The following is a 15,316-nucleotide window of genomic DNA, read 5'->3' as shown; positions in this document are numbered from 1 at the left end:
ACCAGTGCCTCTTGAGGGCCCACATTTGCGGCTCTAAGGGCCCCCACACCGGCGCCTCTGAGGGCCCTCCACTAGCACATCTGACGGCACTTACCAGCGACTCTGAGGGCTTTTGACCGGCTTCTGAGGGTCCCTTGTCGGCCTATGAAGAGCCACCAGTAACTTTCAGGGCCCCACACATGCCTATGATGACCCCCACCAGTGTCTCTATAACCCTAAGGCCCCAAAACGGTGCCTGTGAGGACCCCACACCATTGCATCTGATGGTCTTTCACCAGCACCTCTGAGCGCCCCAGACCAGTGCCTCCGAGGGACCCACACAGGCGACTCTGAGGCGCTCGCTCGCTACGCTCGCTCATAAGATTCTGTGCATTTTATACATACTTTTTAGGCAAAAATGACGTTTTCGCCTTCCAATTTTCCACATTTTCTTAGGGCTAAGACCGTTACAGATGGGCAAGGGAGGACTGGGCCCACTGTACCCAGCCCCCCCCCATCGAAAGGTTCTGAGCACGCCCACTGCCTGGGTTGGCAGGGGGCCCCCGGGTGACCAGGGGGCCCCTTTGAGAGCAGGTGGGCCCCTCCTGGGCAAAATCCTGGGTACGTGCCTGATTGGAATAAGCTGACTTCCTACTAATGATTCTCAGTGGCTGCGCCCCTCCCGTTGGACGGGAATGTCTATTGTCTGGTGAGACAGGCCTCTGCCAGCCACTCAAGTCTCAAACTAACTCAAACCAAGGCTCTAAAACTGCACTCAACCGGTCACCTCGCGGAGAGCGTGGTCCTGCTAAGGAACCTTCCTCTGTTGTCCGTGGTTGATGTGACTGTCATCTCAAACGAGGAGGCCCGAAGTACATCTGTGATCAAGGATAAGATTGGGCTGCTTCTAAGGAGGGAAAAGCCGGATGCGAATCATATCAATACAGGGTGTCCCATAAGTTCGTTCTCACCTAGGTTGGGCAACTTAATTCGTAAACTAGCTTATGTGGTTGCTATGGCAACCGTCAATATGTCCCGCAATGACTTATCTCTCGAGACAAAACATATTTTGCTAGAGAGTGCAATTCCTGTAGAGACGTCTAACGCCGCAACATGTAGGTTTCTGATACGGGTACGTCTCAGTATTTTAATTTTAAGCACGTGGGCCATTCGGGACTATTGAAGGTGGCTGCAACCATGCCCCCCCCCCCTCCCCCCGACAGGGTCCTGAGCATTCAATACAAGTGAACCCCGCCCATTCAGAATTACACTTAGGTATTACGCTTATAACAATGAATTAAAGAAAAATGGACTAGAAAGCATTCCCACAGTGACTAATTTTGTAATCGGAGCATTAACTCTCGCCGGACCTATTGGTTTTCTACATACGCGCCGGCCGAGGGGGGGGGGGGGCGGGTACGACCCCCCTCGCCGTTTCGCCCCTGGTGGAGCTAGCGCGTCGCGGAAAAAACGAGCGTGTGCGCCGTTACGAGACGCAGAGATTGGTACCCGATTTTAAGGTCCTAGGTCAACCGGTGACCTCTGAGGTCAGGTCAAGTGACCCAGGATACGGTTCAGTTTTGGTGAATAACTTCGCAAAAAAACGGCCACAGAGCCGCGATTTTGGCAGCATCGTGTTCGCCTCGCTTAGGCGCGTCGATTGATACACTTTTTGTTCGGGTCAGGTCAACTTGGGGTGTTGACCTCAGGTCAAGGTCAGGTCAGCACCCCCGGGTCACGAAGTTGGTCGAAAGAGGTCATGTCGCACATCATTCGATTCGGCAGGTCTTCTTGAGTCCATTGGTGGCTTTCCCGACTCGATAGCTCAATTTGATCAAGAGTTATTGACGAAAAACTAATATGACCTTGATGACGTCATAAATGACGTCACGCAAGGTCAACATTGCAAATGTGACGCATCTAACCTTGCAAGGAGTGCATCAAATCACGATTCTGTGTGCTTGAGATAGTTGGAGATCGTTCCTGGCGCCAGAATAGCAGTTTTCATTTTTCCCCATTGACTTATAATGGTGAGGTCACGAAAATGACCTGACCTCATATGACCTTTAGGAAAAATCCGAGATATACAAGTTGTGAGACTCATAATGGATACTAGATCCTGCAAGTTTCATTTCCCTGTGACATCTCCTCTGGCAGTGAGGGCGTTGCGAAGTTGCGACATCTGAAGACCGTGCAGAGGTTCACTTATGACGTCATAGGTCAGTGACCTGACCTGACCCAAAAATGCGGTTGGTGTCAAAAGATACGGCTTGAATCAAAGGTCAGGTATCCAAGTTTCAGCTCTCTATCGCAAGCGTGTTCGGAGCTATCGCGAAAAAACCCTAGGGGGGGGGGGGGCGGCACCCGCCCCCCCCCCACCTCGGCCGGCGAGGGTTAATTTAGTGGTCATTGCCTTTATTCTGTTTGAAAATCTGTTGCTTCTCACCACAGGGAGATGAATGCCGCTTTAACCCTATTGGCGGCGTATTGTTTAACGATGGCGGTCGTATTGGGCAGACCTAGGAATCATCCGCCGCCTGTGATTACGGAGCGAGCGAAGCGAGCGGAGTCTTTCCTTAGATTAACGGAAATTTCTGAGTATGAGCGGCCGGCCGGCCGGCCGGCCGGCCGGCCGGCCGGCCGTGCGGACGCTTTTGCGAGGCTTATATCTCAGCAACCACTTGACCGATTTACACGGGGTAATTTTTGTAGGGTAGCTTCATTCCTTCTACCAAGTATTGAACTATTCCCGATGCATGTGGGTGACCCCTTATGCACGTGCCACGTGCAAAACGAAGACGTGTCAGTTTTGTAATTGTTGCAATATCTCGGTAACTACTGGGCCGATTATGCTGAAAGTTGGCATGTAGGTAGGCACCCACTAGGCACTGCATATCCATGTGCCAGAGTTGGGGTGCTGCTGCACGTGCGCACGTGCAGGGGTCGTTTCCAGATCTCGAGAACGGCTGGACCGATGGCGCTCAAATTTGGTACACGGTTAGGGACCAGTTAGTGGGGTGCCGTGCACAAGTCAGTTGGGACCCATTTTGCACGTGCGCACGTGCAGGGTGCCGCTTCCAGATCTCGAGAACGGCTGGGCCGATTGTGCTCAAATTTGGCACATCGCTAGAGACCGGTTAGTAGGGTGCCGTGCACAAGTCAGTTGGAGGTACCCCCTCGAAATTTCGCACGTGCAAGGCCCACCCTCTCGCTCGCTCCGTTAGTCGCCCCATAAGGCGTTATACTGGTTGGTAATATGGACGGTGGGACCTATATGGCCGCAACAAGTGCAGCGTAGCCAAGGGGGGGGGGGCAAGGGGCACGTGTCCCATCATTAGATGCATGGTGCCGTATGGGCCCGAGAGGCCCTGCGGTGCTAGTTGGCCGCTCAGGGTCCAAGCGTGCCATATTTCGACTTAGATAAGACCCACGGGACTCGTGAGAGCACCTCACGGAGTCACGGGCTCCTAAGTAGCCACACTTATCCAGGGGCGGATCCAGGAAAACTCCAAGGGGAGGGTCATGAATCGAAGTGGTGCCCCTACCTATACCCAAAATTAAAAACTCAACGGATTTCGTCCACTTCATTTTGGTGGTGCCCCCATTTTCAGTTTTTTTATTTTTATTTTTAGTCAGTATCTGAACTCTTCGCCACAACCACATTTACCAATTGTAAGCAAGTATATATGAATGTGCTATGTGTATATATGTTGTGGACGCTGAGTAGTGAGTAGGTACTTACCAGGAACGTTATCAGGTAAGCAAATCGTTGTCAGTCCGACGAACTTGACCCTGGCGTCTAAAGGGTCTGTCCTTGACACTTCAGGCTTGTCAGGGGCACCAAAGTCCTTCCAGGGACACCACAAACCTGTCAGGGGCACCTACGGCCTTGTAGGGGCGCCACAGGCCCGCCAGGGGCACCACAGGCCTGCCAGGAAGCAGGGGCACCACAGGTCTAGCAAGTATACACGACAGGCCTGTCAGGGGCACAACGGGCCTGTTGGGCCCATGAGCACCCCTAGGGGCAGGGGCACCACAGTCCTTCCAGGGGCACCGCAGGCCTGTGAGGGGCACCAGCGGCCTAGCAGGGGCACCAGTCAACACAGGCCTGCCAGGGGCACCACAGACCTGCCAGGGGCACCAGAGGCCTGCCAGGAGCACCACCGACCTCGCAGGGGTAACTTGGGCCTGTCAGGACCCAGGGGCACCACGGGCCTGTCGAGAGGCACTTCAGGCTTTTCAGGGGCACCATAGTCCTCTCCGGGCGCAGGGGTAGCAGGGGCACCAGAGGCCTGCCAGGGGCACTACAGGCCTAACAAGGGCACCACTGGTCTATCAGGGGCACCACGAGCCTGTCATAGCCAGGCATCTCAGGCTTGTCAAGGCCCAGGGGCACCACAGGTCTGTGAGGGGCACCAGCGACCTAGCAGGGGCACCAGTCAACACAGGTCTGCCAGGGGCGCCACAGACCTGCCAGGGGCACCACAGACCTGCCAGGGGCACCAGAGGTCTGCCAGGGGCACCACCGGCCTCGCAGGGGCACCTTGGGCCTGTCAGGGGCACCACGGGCCTGCCGAGGGGCACTTCAGACTTTTCAGGGGCACCAGTCCTCTCCGGGCGCAGGGGTACCAGCGGCCTAGCAAGGGCACCAGAGGCCTGCCAGGGGCACCAGCGGCCTAGCAAGGGCACCAGAGGCCTGCCAGGGGCACCACAGGCCTAACAAGGGCACCACGGGCCTGTCAGGGGCACCTTAGGCTTGTCAGGGCCCAGGGACACCACAGTCCTTCCAAGGGCACCGCAAGCCTGTCAGGGGCACCAGAGGCCTGCCAGGGGCACCACAGGCCTAGCAAGGGCACCACTGGCCTGTCAGGGGCACCTCAGGCTTGTCAGAGCCCAGGGGCACCACAGTCCTTCCAGGGGCATTACAAGCCTGTCAGGGGCACCAGAGGCCTAGCAAGGGCACCACAGGCCTGCCATGGACACCACAGGCCTGCCAGGGGCACCACCGGCCTTGCAGGGGCGCCTCAGGCCTGTCAGGGGCACCACGTGCCTGCCGGGGACACTTCAGGCTTGTCAGGGGCGTTACAGTCCTGTCAGGGCCCAGGGGCACCAGGCCCGTGGTGTCCCTGCTAGGCCTGTGGTGCCCCTGGCGGTCCTGTGGTGCCCCTGTCAGGACTGTGATACCCCTGATAGGCCGGTGGTGCCCCTGGCAGGTCTTTGGGCCCCCGGGCCTCAAGGGGGGGGCCATGACCCATGTGACCCCCCCCTTGGATCCGCCCCTGCACTTATCTCCATAAGGGCCCCACTCCGACTTCTGAGGGTCCTTTGCCCGTCTATGAAGCGTCCATACCCGCATGGCGGCATGGGACGGCTCCACACTCCACAGTCCACACCAGTGTCTCTAACGGCCCATAGTGGCACCTTTGAGGGCCCAACACCGCCAATCTGAGGGCCAAATATTGATGGTTCTCTATGTCTACATCGGTGGCTCTGAAGGCCTCACGCTGGCGCCTCTGAGTTTGAAAAATTAGAATGTGGAAAAAATAGTCCCAAAAGGCCATTAGTGACAAATGAGAAAAATATTACGATTTTTCAACAAAGAAAATTTTTCTTTTGAATTTAGCAAAGTTATATGAATCTTTGATTCATTGCAAGCTGTTTGCTTAGTGCTGTTTACCGTTTGTCGCTTGCTTAATCAGTTCTATAAGCCCATCAAACTCGCCCTTACAATCCGAGGTTAAGAAAATGTTGTGCATTATAGCTCATTTTTTTTTTCATCTGAGAAGTTTGATATTTTGACAGGCGTCTTTGGGGCCTAGGTATGATTACCCATACCCCTAGGAGCGATTTTCAATCAAATCTGATAGATGAAGCCTGAAGGTGACGGGCCCCTGGTACGTTGTCGTGGAATGCCCAGGGCTGTGATAGTACCTACTATCTATGATGTAACCCTAAACATTCATCACTTTAGTGATTATACAGACAAACTAGTGATTATCTGTCACGATATGACAGACCCAACTAACGGGTGGTCAGTATGAAACTGGACAAAGTTTGAATTGTTACTGTGTCGAAAGTTTTCAAGCGAAAGCAACGAAAATCGCGTTACCGTGCCATTATTTTGTTGTGATCACGCTCGCCCTAATGGATCTGCGACACTGGACCTCTGTCAGCCTCCAGGCGCACGCGCGCTGGCAGCCCCGCCAATGGTCTTTCGCGGCACCTCCGGGTCAATTTGACGGATGGCCTGCTGGATTCTCTGCTTCAATTGTGCGTCTCAGCTGACCTGTCACCTTCCCTTATACACTTACTGTTCGATGAGCCCCACAGATCCTCAATGGGCTAAATATGAGGGGTCCATGGTGGGTTCATGTCATGTGCTATTTCGGGCACCCCAGCCTCCTCAAGAAGTTTCGTGTTCTAGCGCGCGTAGGACTGTGACTGTTGCAAGGTCGGAACCTAACAGAACATCATACTCTGTGTTCTGAGACTCAATAAGTGGTAACAACACGCCATTCAAACACTTTTCATAGCACAGTTCGCCCTTTACATTGCCTGTGCTCGGCAAGTTACTGGACGCGTGAGCCCCTTGGACTCATGGCAAGCCAGACGGGCATCTCGGGTGGATGCTTGCTCTCAGGTCGAAAGCGAAGGTGCGATCCACATGTGGAATAGTGTCTCCGCCAGCTGAGGTGTAAAATTCGGCAATGGAAGGCATTTGGCTGCCACTGCAGGTGAAGTAAGATTCTTCGTCCATATGCACCTCCATGTTTTTGCTACCCTGCATTGGACCCTGTGACAGACGGCGCAGGCGGGTTTCCTGCGTACGATATTGTGCCTCCGTCACCTTTATCCTATTTTTGTACCTGATTCCTGCTTGTTGACACATTAATTGGTCATATGTTTTGAAGATTCCAAAATTTCTTCCCAGAGATCACAAGGAGAGCCCCAACTGTTCGGTGACGGCGCCGGTTTGTTTCTTCCGGTGCTGAATGAGTATTTTTCTTGGTGATCTTGCCGTTCCCACCATGCAAAACATCTGCAAGTCCTCAGAATTTATCGATGATCACATATTCTTAAGATCTGGTTACACCCTATGGCGTAATGTGACGCATAATGGTAGCATTTTTGTAATTTGTGTTATTTTCACAAACTTGCGCGAACAGGTCCCGGAACGCTTGCTGACTTACCGGCGCAATGTTTTTTTCTAGTAAATAGCAGAAAGTTGAAATCTGAGCTGGTAATATGTAATAACTGGAAGTATTCACCTACTAAAAATAAGTAAAATCTGTCCATAATTGGAGATGCTATGCTTAATCAAATTTTGTCCAGTTTCATACTGACCACCCGTTAGCTATAGCTAACTAACTAGTCGGGCCTTCAGGAAGCCATCATGAGGTCGCTGGAGGAGGAAGCGCCGGCCGACGCCTCGGAGCAGGCACACCTCTCGGAGTCCTAGACTCCTGCGTGGAAGACGACCAGTCTCTCTGCTCAGTGGACCTGGCCGGCGACTTTACCTGCCGGCTGGCGGGCGTCATCAGCCACTACGGCGGCGCCACGCACTCCGGACACTACGTGTCGGACGTATACAGGGTGGACCAAAAAGGATGGAAACATTTTGAACTCGCATAAAACATGCATTATTTCATGCATGTGACTGGAAATGGTACCAAACGAGAGTACATTTCGTGGAAATTCATAACGGCATCACTCTCATCTGCTTTCTCTCGTTTTCAGTCTCTCACAGCAAATATTTGAAGAGACCGCCTTCGCGAGACAGGCACAGAGCGGCCGGTCTGGTGGCTGACGCGATAGCCCGACGACACATGTTCGTTGGTATGGCTCACAAAGTCTTGGTGACCGCTCTCTTCAGGTCACAGAGACCTTCCTTGTAGACCTGGCCCTTGAGATGAGATGATAAAGAAGTCACTGCACAGCAGCAAGGTCACCGAAATGGTGTGCCCTCAGCGGAAAAGGAATCGTGGGTCCATTTTGGTTCGAGGAAGGGAGCGGCGACAGCGTGACCGTCAATCAACAGCGCATACCAGGCGGCGCTGAGGAAGTTCTGAGAGCGAGTCTAAACGAAGCATGGCAGCCTCATCATAGACCTTATGTGGTTCCAGCAAGACGGTGCGCCTCCTCACATCGCAAAAACAACGCTCATGTGCATCGAAAACCACTTCGGTGACCGGCTGATATCCCGCGGTGCCAGTCGGAACTGGCCTACCTGCTCATCCGACCTGACCCCTATGGATGTTTTACTGTGGGGTCATCTCAAGGGCCAGGTCTACAAGGAAGGTCCAGAAAGCCTCTGAACTGAAGAGAGCGATCAGCAAGGCTGTGTGAGCCATACAAGCGGGCTATCGTGTCAGCAGCCAGGCTGGTCGCCCTGTGCCTGTCTCGCGAAGGTGGTCACTTCGAACATCTGCTGTGAGAGACTGAAAACGAAAGAAAGCATATGAGAGTGATGCCATCATGAATTTCCACGAAATGTACTCTTGTTTGGTATCATTCCCAGTCACATGCATGTAATGATACATGCTTTATACAACTTTAAAATGTTTCCATCCTTTTTGGTCCACCCTGTACAGTCTCGGTAGGGACCGATGGTAAGTACCACTATGACGATCCGAGTCAGCTGCGTCGACGAGGCCAGCATTCTGGGAGATTGAGAAACGGCTATATATTCTTCTACCTCCGCAAAGACATGTGCAACTAGTGCTCACTGCGTGGCCGGGAGCCGGCGGGGCGCTGTGACCGCCGCGCCAGGGAGCACGCTGCACAGGGTCTGAGCGGCACCGGCTGTGGAACGACCCCGACCGCCTCCGTGCGTATGGGGTCTTGCTTTATCCTCTTATGCCTCACTGGTCCAGGCACGTACCCAGGATTTCGCCCAGGAGGGGGCCACCTGCTTCCGAAGGGGCCCTTAGGTCACCCGGGGGCCCCCAGGCCGCCCAGGCGACCAGGGGCCCCAGGCAACCAGGGGACCTCAGGGGTTCCAGGCAACCAGGGGCCCCCATGCGACCAGGCCCCGCTACCAGGGGCCCCCTTGGCGACTAGGGGCCCCGCGATCATGGGCCCCCATGTGACCAGAGGCCCCCATGCGACCAGGCCCCCGGCTACCAGGGCCCCCTAGGCGACTAGGGACCCCAGGCAATCAGGGGCCTCCATGCGACCAGGCCCCGGCTACCAGGGGCCCCCTAGGCGACCAGGGGCCCAGGAAACCGGGGGCCCTCGGATAACTGCAGGGGCCCATCGGGTCATCAGGCCTCGGGTAACCAGGGGCACATAAATGAAACTTTGATATCATTTTTTTCTTCCTAGTAAAAGACGTTGTATCCAGTGTCTAAAAAAATATACCGGGGCCTGAGTGGCCCCCTGAGTGCCTTCGGCGCTCAGGAGGGGGCCATGGCCCCCGTGCTCCCCCCCCCCCCCCCACTGGGTAGGTACGTCACTGTACAGTGTACTGGTCCTTAGATAAATGCTTAGATGGATTGTCAAAATAAATTCAGCGATCGCCGATATAATCCGTCCCTTTATACGCAAAGAGATCTGTTTTCACTCATTGCCAAAGCGATTCATAGATGGCTCTGTGATCAACGCCTGCATGAAGCTGTGCCGCACTACACCTCCAAGTGATTGCAGAATTCACCTGTAGATGTCAGGCTAGGATAGAGCCGATCTGTCGCTCGCAGAAAGCAGCCCGCCACCTGCTGTCAGAAACAGAAAGCATAGTTTGTTATAATTGTTCATAGATGGCGGCATACATTCCTTTTGAAGCCGCTTTTGCCTTGTATGCCTTTTCAAGGCGTCATTAAGCGTTTCATTGTCTTTATTTATATGGTTTTATTCTTCAGTTTCTTCTCAATTTCTTTTTTCAGCTATAAGGACGTTTTCATTATTTTCAGCTTCATTTATTAGATAAGTGTGGATAATTCAAGGCCAGCGCATGTGCATGACGTTCAATGTAACGTGTGGAGTGAGACATGCAATATAAGATATTTTTAGATCAAAATTAATAATAACTGTTTGTAACAATGGTTTTTCGACAAATTTTTACTAGAATTTCCGAAAAGGCATGCGATTTAGGAAAATGCAGTAAATTTACGTCATTTTCTTTGGCAGTGAGCAACTGACACTGTTTTCTGCTACCGTAAAATGAACAACCTTGATAACAACGAAATGTGGCGATTTTTAGCGAGTCAGTTGCGTTGCCGAGATTGCAGAGGAAGGGTCGTGCGTTAAAAGAAAGGATCGTTGCTCAGTCCCAAGTTGTCCTGTATCTTCTGGGATAAAGCTGTTTTCAGAAGCATCCTGTCAATAGCACTTAAATATCAGACTACCTTGACCTAGCTTAGGTGGCATCACCTCTTGGTTCTGCTTTGGGATGCCACTTGTCAATCTGGTTTTGATGCTAATCTAGGCATATTTTTTAATATTCAGTCTAATAATGCAACCTAACATAAAAGTGGGAGCAACCGCTTCCATTGGTATTTGCATTCTCATTATTGGCTGTGTGCTGGGCTGGTACGGATTTCCAGTCATCATTGACAACATGCTTGAAAAGGTGAGTCATTTGGGTGAGTGACAAATAAAAATGTTTGGCTCTAGATTATTTAGTTTGTTTGATCATATTTTACTTTGAAATAGCCATTTTCTCTTTAGCTAGGCACATTGTTTAGTTGAGATGAATTGCATTAGGTACTTACCAAATATTTGAGATTTTAAAATACTTACGTAACCCAGATCGAGTGCTGCAGTGACCTTGTGCCACAAGGTAGAGTCTTTAAATGCTGTGTACTTTAAGGTAAGGTATACAAGTGTGAGTCAGGTTGAATCAGATCAGGTGTATCAGTATGAGTCAAGGTCACAATAAGTACATCAGCATGCTCACAGTTTGGTAGGTAGCATGTGCATTTGATGAGATGCCCACATACCTACACTTGTGTATGCCACTAAGAGATATCCATATGACCATGAAGGCCTAGACCTATTTCAATTTCATCTGTCTTAAGGGTTGGTCACCAATAATCTATTATCTGGTAACCTAGCAAGTGATGCACTGCTGTGCAGTCAAATGGGATAGGTAAATGGGATATTTTTTATTTATCCTTGGGAAAAGTTCAGTGAATTATGGTAATTTCTCACTTGTTTAGGTATCTGGAACTAAGTGCTGATGCTGCTAAATTTGTTGCTGAGTATTCAATGCATTTTCTGCAATGAAAATGTAACCTGCATACAGGTAATAGGTTGATAATGTTGTTCCTCCACCCTCTTTTAACTTTTAGTCAAGCAATGTTGTTTCTTGACTATAGTTTCAGTTCCCTTTGAGAGTTTTTACTGATTTTTACTGATTTTACTGGCCATTCCAAGGCAAGCACAGCAATAACCCTGGAGGTATTTGTAGTAGTTCAGCATCATATCATCCAAATTTAGTCTGACTGATTTTATAGAGCAGGTGCAAAATCAGCTGTACATCAAGACCATATAAGTAGGTATGTACATGTCATATGTGGTTGACATTGATTTACCTACCTGACAATGCATATTTGAAACCCCTTTTTGTCCAACACCAGTCCAGTGGAGCTATTTCTCCATATTTTCCTGAAGTCACACTAATGGCACCTATGAGGTAAATATCTGATATATCTATCTAATAGCAGTACCCCCGGCCGGTGCTCGTGTCCTGGCCAGACACCGGTCGTCATCGTTCGGTCATCGCTCGCCGATTTATCTGCCCATTCCCACCGTTCCGGCCCCGCCCGCTCCGTCCGTCCCGTACCGCCCGCCACGGGCCGGGCCTCAGCGGCCGGCTCTGCCTCGGTGCGTGCTATCGAGACTTCTCATCGGCCGGTCGCGCGTGCTGCCGGCGTGCCTCACTCTGGCGCACTGCCGTGTCACGAGGCTGCTGAGTCAATCTGAAAAGTGGCGCAGCCCGCTGCACGAGATGGCTCGCCGGGCCGGCGGCGCGGCGGTGCCCTGACCGGGCACGGGAAACGGATAACCGGACTTCGCCCTGTAACTGGAGGCGTCAGACGCACTCCGCCGCTGGTGGCCGAGTCCGTCACTTTTTTTTCTTCGGATTTTTAAGCCATAGAAGGGGTCTGGACTGGCCTTGAGCTGTATAAATGGCATTGCTTGCAACTCCTTGTGCAGACCAAAATGTTCCTTTTCAATTGTCTGCGCTTTTCGTTCTCCATTTCATTGCTTCTGTAAATCTGTAAATGCTCGGTAGTCTAACCAAAGTCGCTGATATCGGAAGCCCGTTTGAAAGCCGTGACTGAGACGTCCGTCCGACTTGCTGTTCGGAGAATCAGCGGTACGGCGGTGAGTCGGCGGGTCCGCTAGGAGGGAGGGCACCGAGTTGCGATAGTCGTGCATGCATAATGCGGCCTGTGGAGTACAGGTGACCGCGTTACCCATTTACGCTGTGCAGTGGAGATCCTGTTGACCGTGGGGTCTATTCGGCGGCCGACCGATGGCAGACGAGACCAAAGAAAGGAAAAGGCTGATGCGAAAGTGCAAGTGACTTCCATGAATGCTGGTCCAAAAGTCTTGAGGAATGAAGTCTGCATTATTCCTGCGTATTAAGTCTATCGTTTAAACATTGAAACTTTGCTCAGGTTGTTTGGTTGGAAGATATATTGCACGATAACTGCACATTGGAGCTTGCAGTTGACGTGTAATGAGCGCCTGTCTAGCCCACCAGCCAGCTGTCACTGGCGAGGCAGGCTATGGGGCACACGAGAGCTCCCTGGAATATTGCGACCATTACCGCGGAGGGAATCACCGCTCGGCACTGTGACGTAAGCGCGACAGGGCCCGGACGCTGTGCCGGATGTGGGGCAGGAGGGAAAGTGTCGGATCTGACCACTCCAACTGCTCAGTGATGGCCCGAAAGTGCACACGGCAGCAGAAAGCTGCGGCAGACGCCGGGGCGGAGATGGCTCCGCGGAACGCCAGAAGTGGCGTTTTCTTACGTGTGTGACCGACTCTTTCAACGTTTTCTGCACTACAGGAGAAGCCAGTTGTCATATCAGAGCTACCTGTTGGTCCACTTCGTTCGATGCTTGAAAACTGACCCCTTTGAATCTTTCTATGAAATTGCGAAGGCCTGGAGAACCCAATTATCTCGCAAAGGATGGTCGTTACTTGCGTTAAACGAAGAGAACTGTGATACCTTTGCGAATCCTTTGGGTCTTCTATCGGCAACGGTGAGCTCAGTGTACTGAGCCAATTAAATTGAGTCGTTTCAGCGAAGTGGTATCATCCCTTAAATGACACGCCTCGCCCTATCCTGATGATTGCTTGTTCGTCTTGTTGGCCGGCTGTTGAGCCTTGGTCCGAGCGTCAGGATCGCTTTGAAGGCCAAGTAACTGTGTCTCTTTTTGTGACTTGTTCAGTACGGGTATTGGGACGATTCGTTCCGTAGGTCATCTGAAACCTTAATATATTTTTATGTTTGGGGAAACAAATGTCTATCTATCCTTACTCAATACATCCCATTTTGTTGGCCGACATTCAGGAGATGGGCGCAAAATGACCTTGTAGTCGGCGCGCCCTTAAGCCCCAATAAACAAACAACAACAACGAAGTTCAGGAGAGAATGACTGAGAGCATTACACGATCCAGCCCGTTACATATACGTACCTTAATTGGTAACCTTTTTGTCATACAAAACACTACAAAGCAGCAGCTTTGGGCCACACAGTATTTTCGCCTCGCCTTCCGCAAACCGAATTGAGACCTAACTACGACACATCACACCACTTTTGAAATCCTAGGCGTGTAGCCCTTTCTTTACGCCCTTAGCCCTTAGACCTAACTACGACACATCACAGCACTTTTGAAATCCTAACCGTGTAGCACTTTCTTTACCCTCTGCCACTATGTGACTCCCTGACTGTCTCTCCCGGCAGAGCATGGTGCTGACGCCAAGCTCAGAGAGCCTGGAGGGCTGGCAGGCGCCCACGGACAAGGTGGACGTCTTCATGCAGTTCATCATGTTCAACGTCACCAACGCGGAGGCGGTGATCGCGCGCGGCGAGAAGCCGATGCTGCAGGAGGTCGGCCCCTTCTCCTACAGGTAGGTCAGCAGCGCGAGCGGTGTCGGCAGAGACGAGTCGGGTCAGAACGGCTGCGGATTTATTGGAAGGTGGGCAATGGCATGACAAGCTACTTTTGGACATTGTTCGGTTATGTTTTGAGTTGTATCAACCCTTGAGTTGTGCTTCATAGTTCCCGTGGCGTGATTTGAAACTTGAAAGCATTTAAAACCCTGTTGCTGTGAAGTTCGTAGTAGATATCTATATTGGTATTATTCAATGGCTTATAGTTATTACGAGCGAGCGAGCGCAGCGAGCGAAGTGAGTCTTTTCAATATAACAGAAAAATCTCAGTATGAGCGGCCCGGCCCGGCCCGGCCCAGCCCGGCCCAGCCCGGCCCGGCCCGGCCCGGCCCGGCCCGGCCCGGCCCGGCCTGTAACGCTTTTGAGAGGCTTATATCTCAGCAACCGCTGGACCGATTGGCCTGCGGTCTTTTTTACTGGGTAGCCCCATCCCTTCTACCCCGTAATTGACTACTTTTGATACATCTCAGTGACCGCCGTGGCACGTGCCACGTGAAAAGTCAAGGGTGTTCAAGCAGTTTTGCAAAAGTAATGATTTTGAGAGGCCCATATCTCAGCAGCGGGTTGAGCGATTGTCTTGCGGTCATTTTTATAGGGTAGCTGCATCCCTTCTACCAAAGGTCGGATATTCTTGATCTATGTGAGTGACCCCCACTGCACGTGCAAAATACAACAATAAGAGGTGCTAAATTTGTTCCCATTTCAGTAACTCGGTAATTACTGGGGCAATTTCGCTGAAACTTGGCATACAGGTAGGCACCCACCAGGCAATGCATTCCCATGTGTTGCGGTTAGGGTGCTACTGCACGTGCGCACGTGCAGGGGGCGTTTCCAGATCTCGAGAACGGCTGGGCCGATTGCGCTCAAATTTGGTACACGGTTGGGGACCGGTTAGTAGGGTGCCGTGCAAAAGTCATTTTGGACCCCGTTTGCACGTGCGCACGTGCAGAATGCCGCTTCCAGATCTCAGGAACGGCTGGGCCGATTGCGTTCAAATTTGGTACACCGCTAGCGACCGGTTAGAAGGGTGCTTTGCACAAGCCCGTTGGAAGTACCCTCTCGCACTTCTGCACGTGCAGGGCTCACTATCTCGCTCGCTCGTTCTTCGCCCAAAAGGCGTTTTACTGGTATTAGTTCAGTAGTTTGATAGAGTCGTGTTTTGTGTCCGTGCTGAGCAGTCTCGAAGCTGTAACGCTGCCGTTGATGAA

At 52.0% G+C, this 15,316-nt stretch overlaps 1 protein-coding gene across 1 annotated transcript in view; it reads left to right on the top strand.

Moving 5' to 3' along the window:
• Positions 1-15,316, top strand: part of LOC122364010 (sensory neuron membrane protein 2-like) — a 46,796-nt gene that overhangs the window by 12,781 nt on the left and 18,699 nt on the right. The window contains exon 2 of the mRNA XM_043333953.1: positions 13,899-14,065. Coding sequence (XP_043189888.1) covers positions 13,902-14,065 — 164 coding nt within the window. The 5' untranslated portion in view covers positions 13,899-13,901. The remainder of the gene's footprint in view (positions 1-13,898; positions 14,066-15,316) is intronic.

This window comes from Amphibalanus amphitrite, unplaced genomic scaffold (assembly GCF_019059575.1).
Source record: "Amphibalanus amphitrite isolate SeventyFive unplaced genomic scaffold, NRLGWU_Aamphi_draft 000652F_arrow, whole genome shotgun sequence".
Classification (NCBI taxonomy): Eukaryota; Metazoa; Arthropoda; class Thecostraca; order Balanomorpha; family Balanidae; genus Amphibalanus; species Amphibalanus amphitrite.
This window is presented reverse-complemented; position numbering and strand designations above follow the sequence as displayed.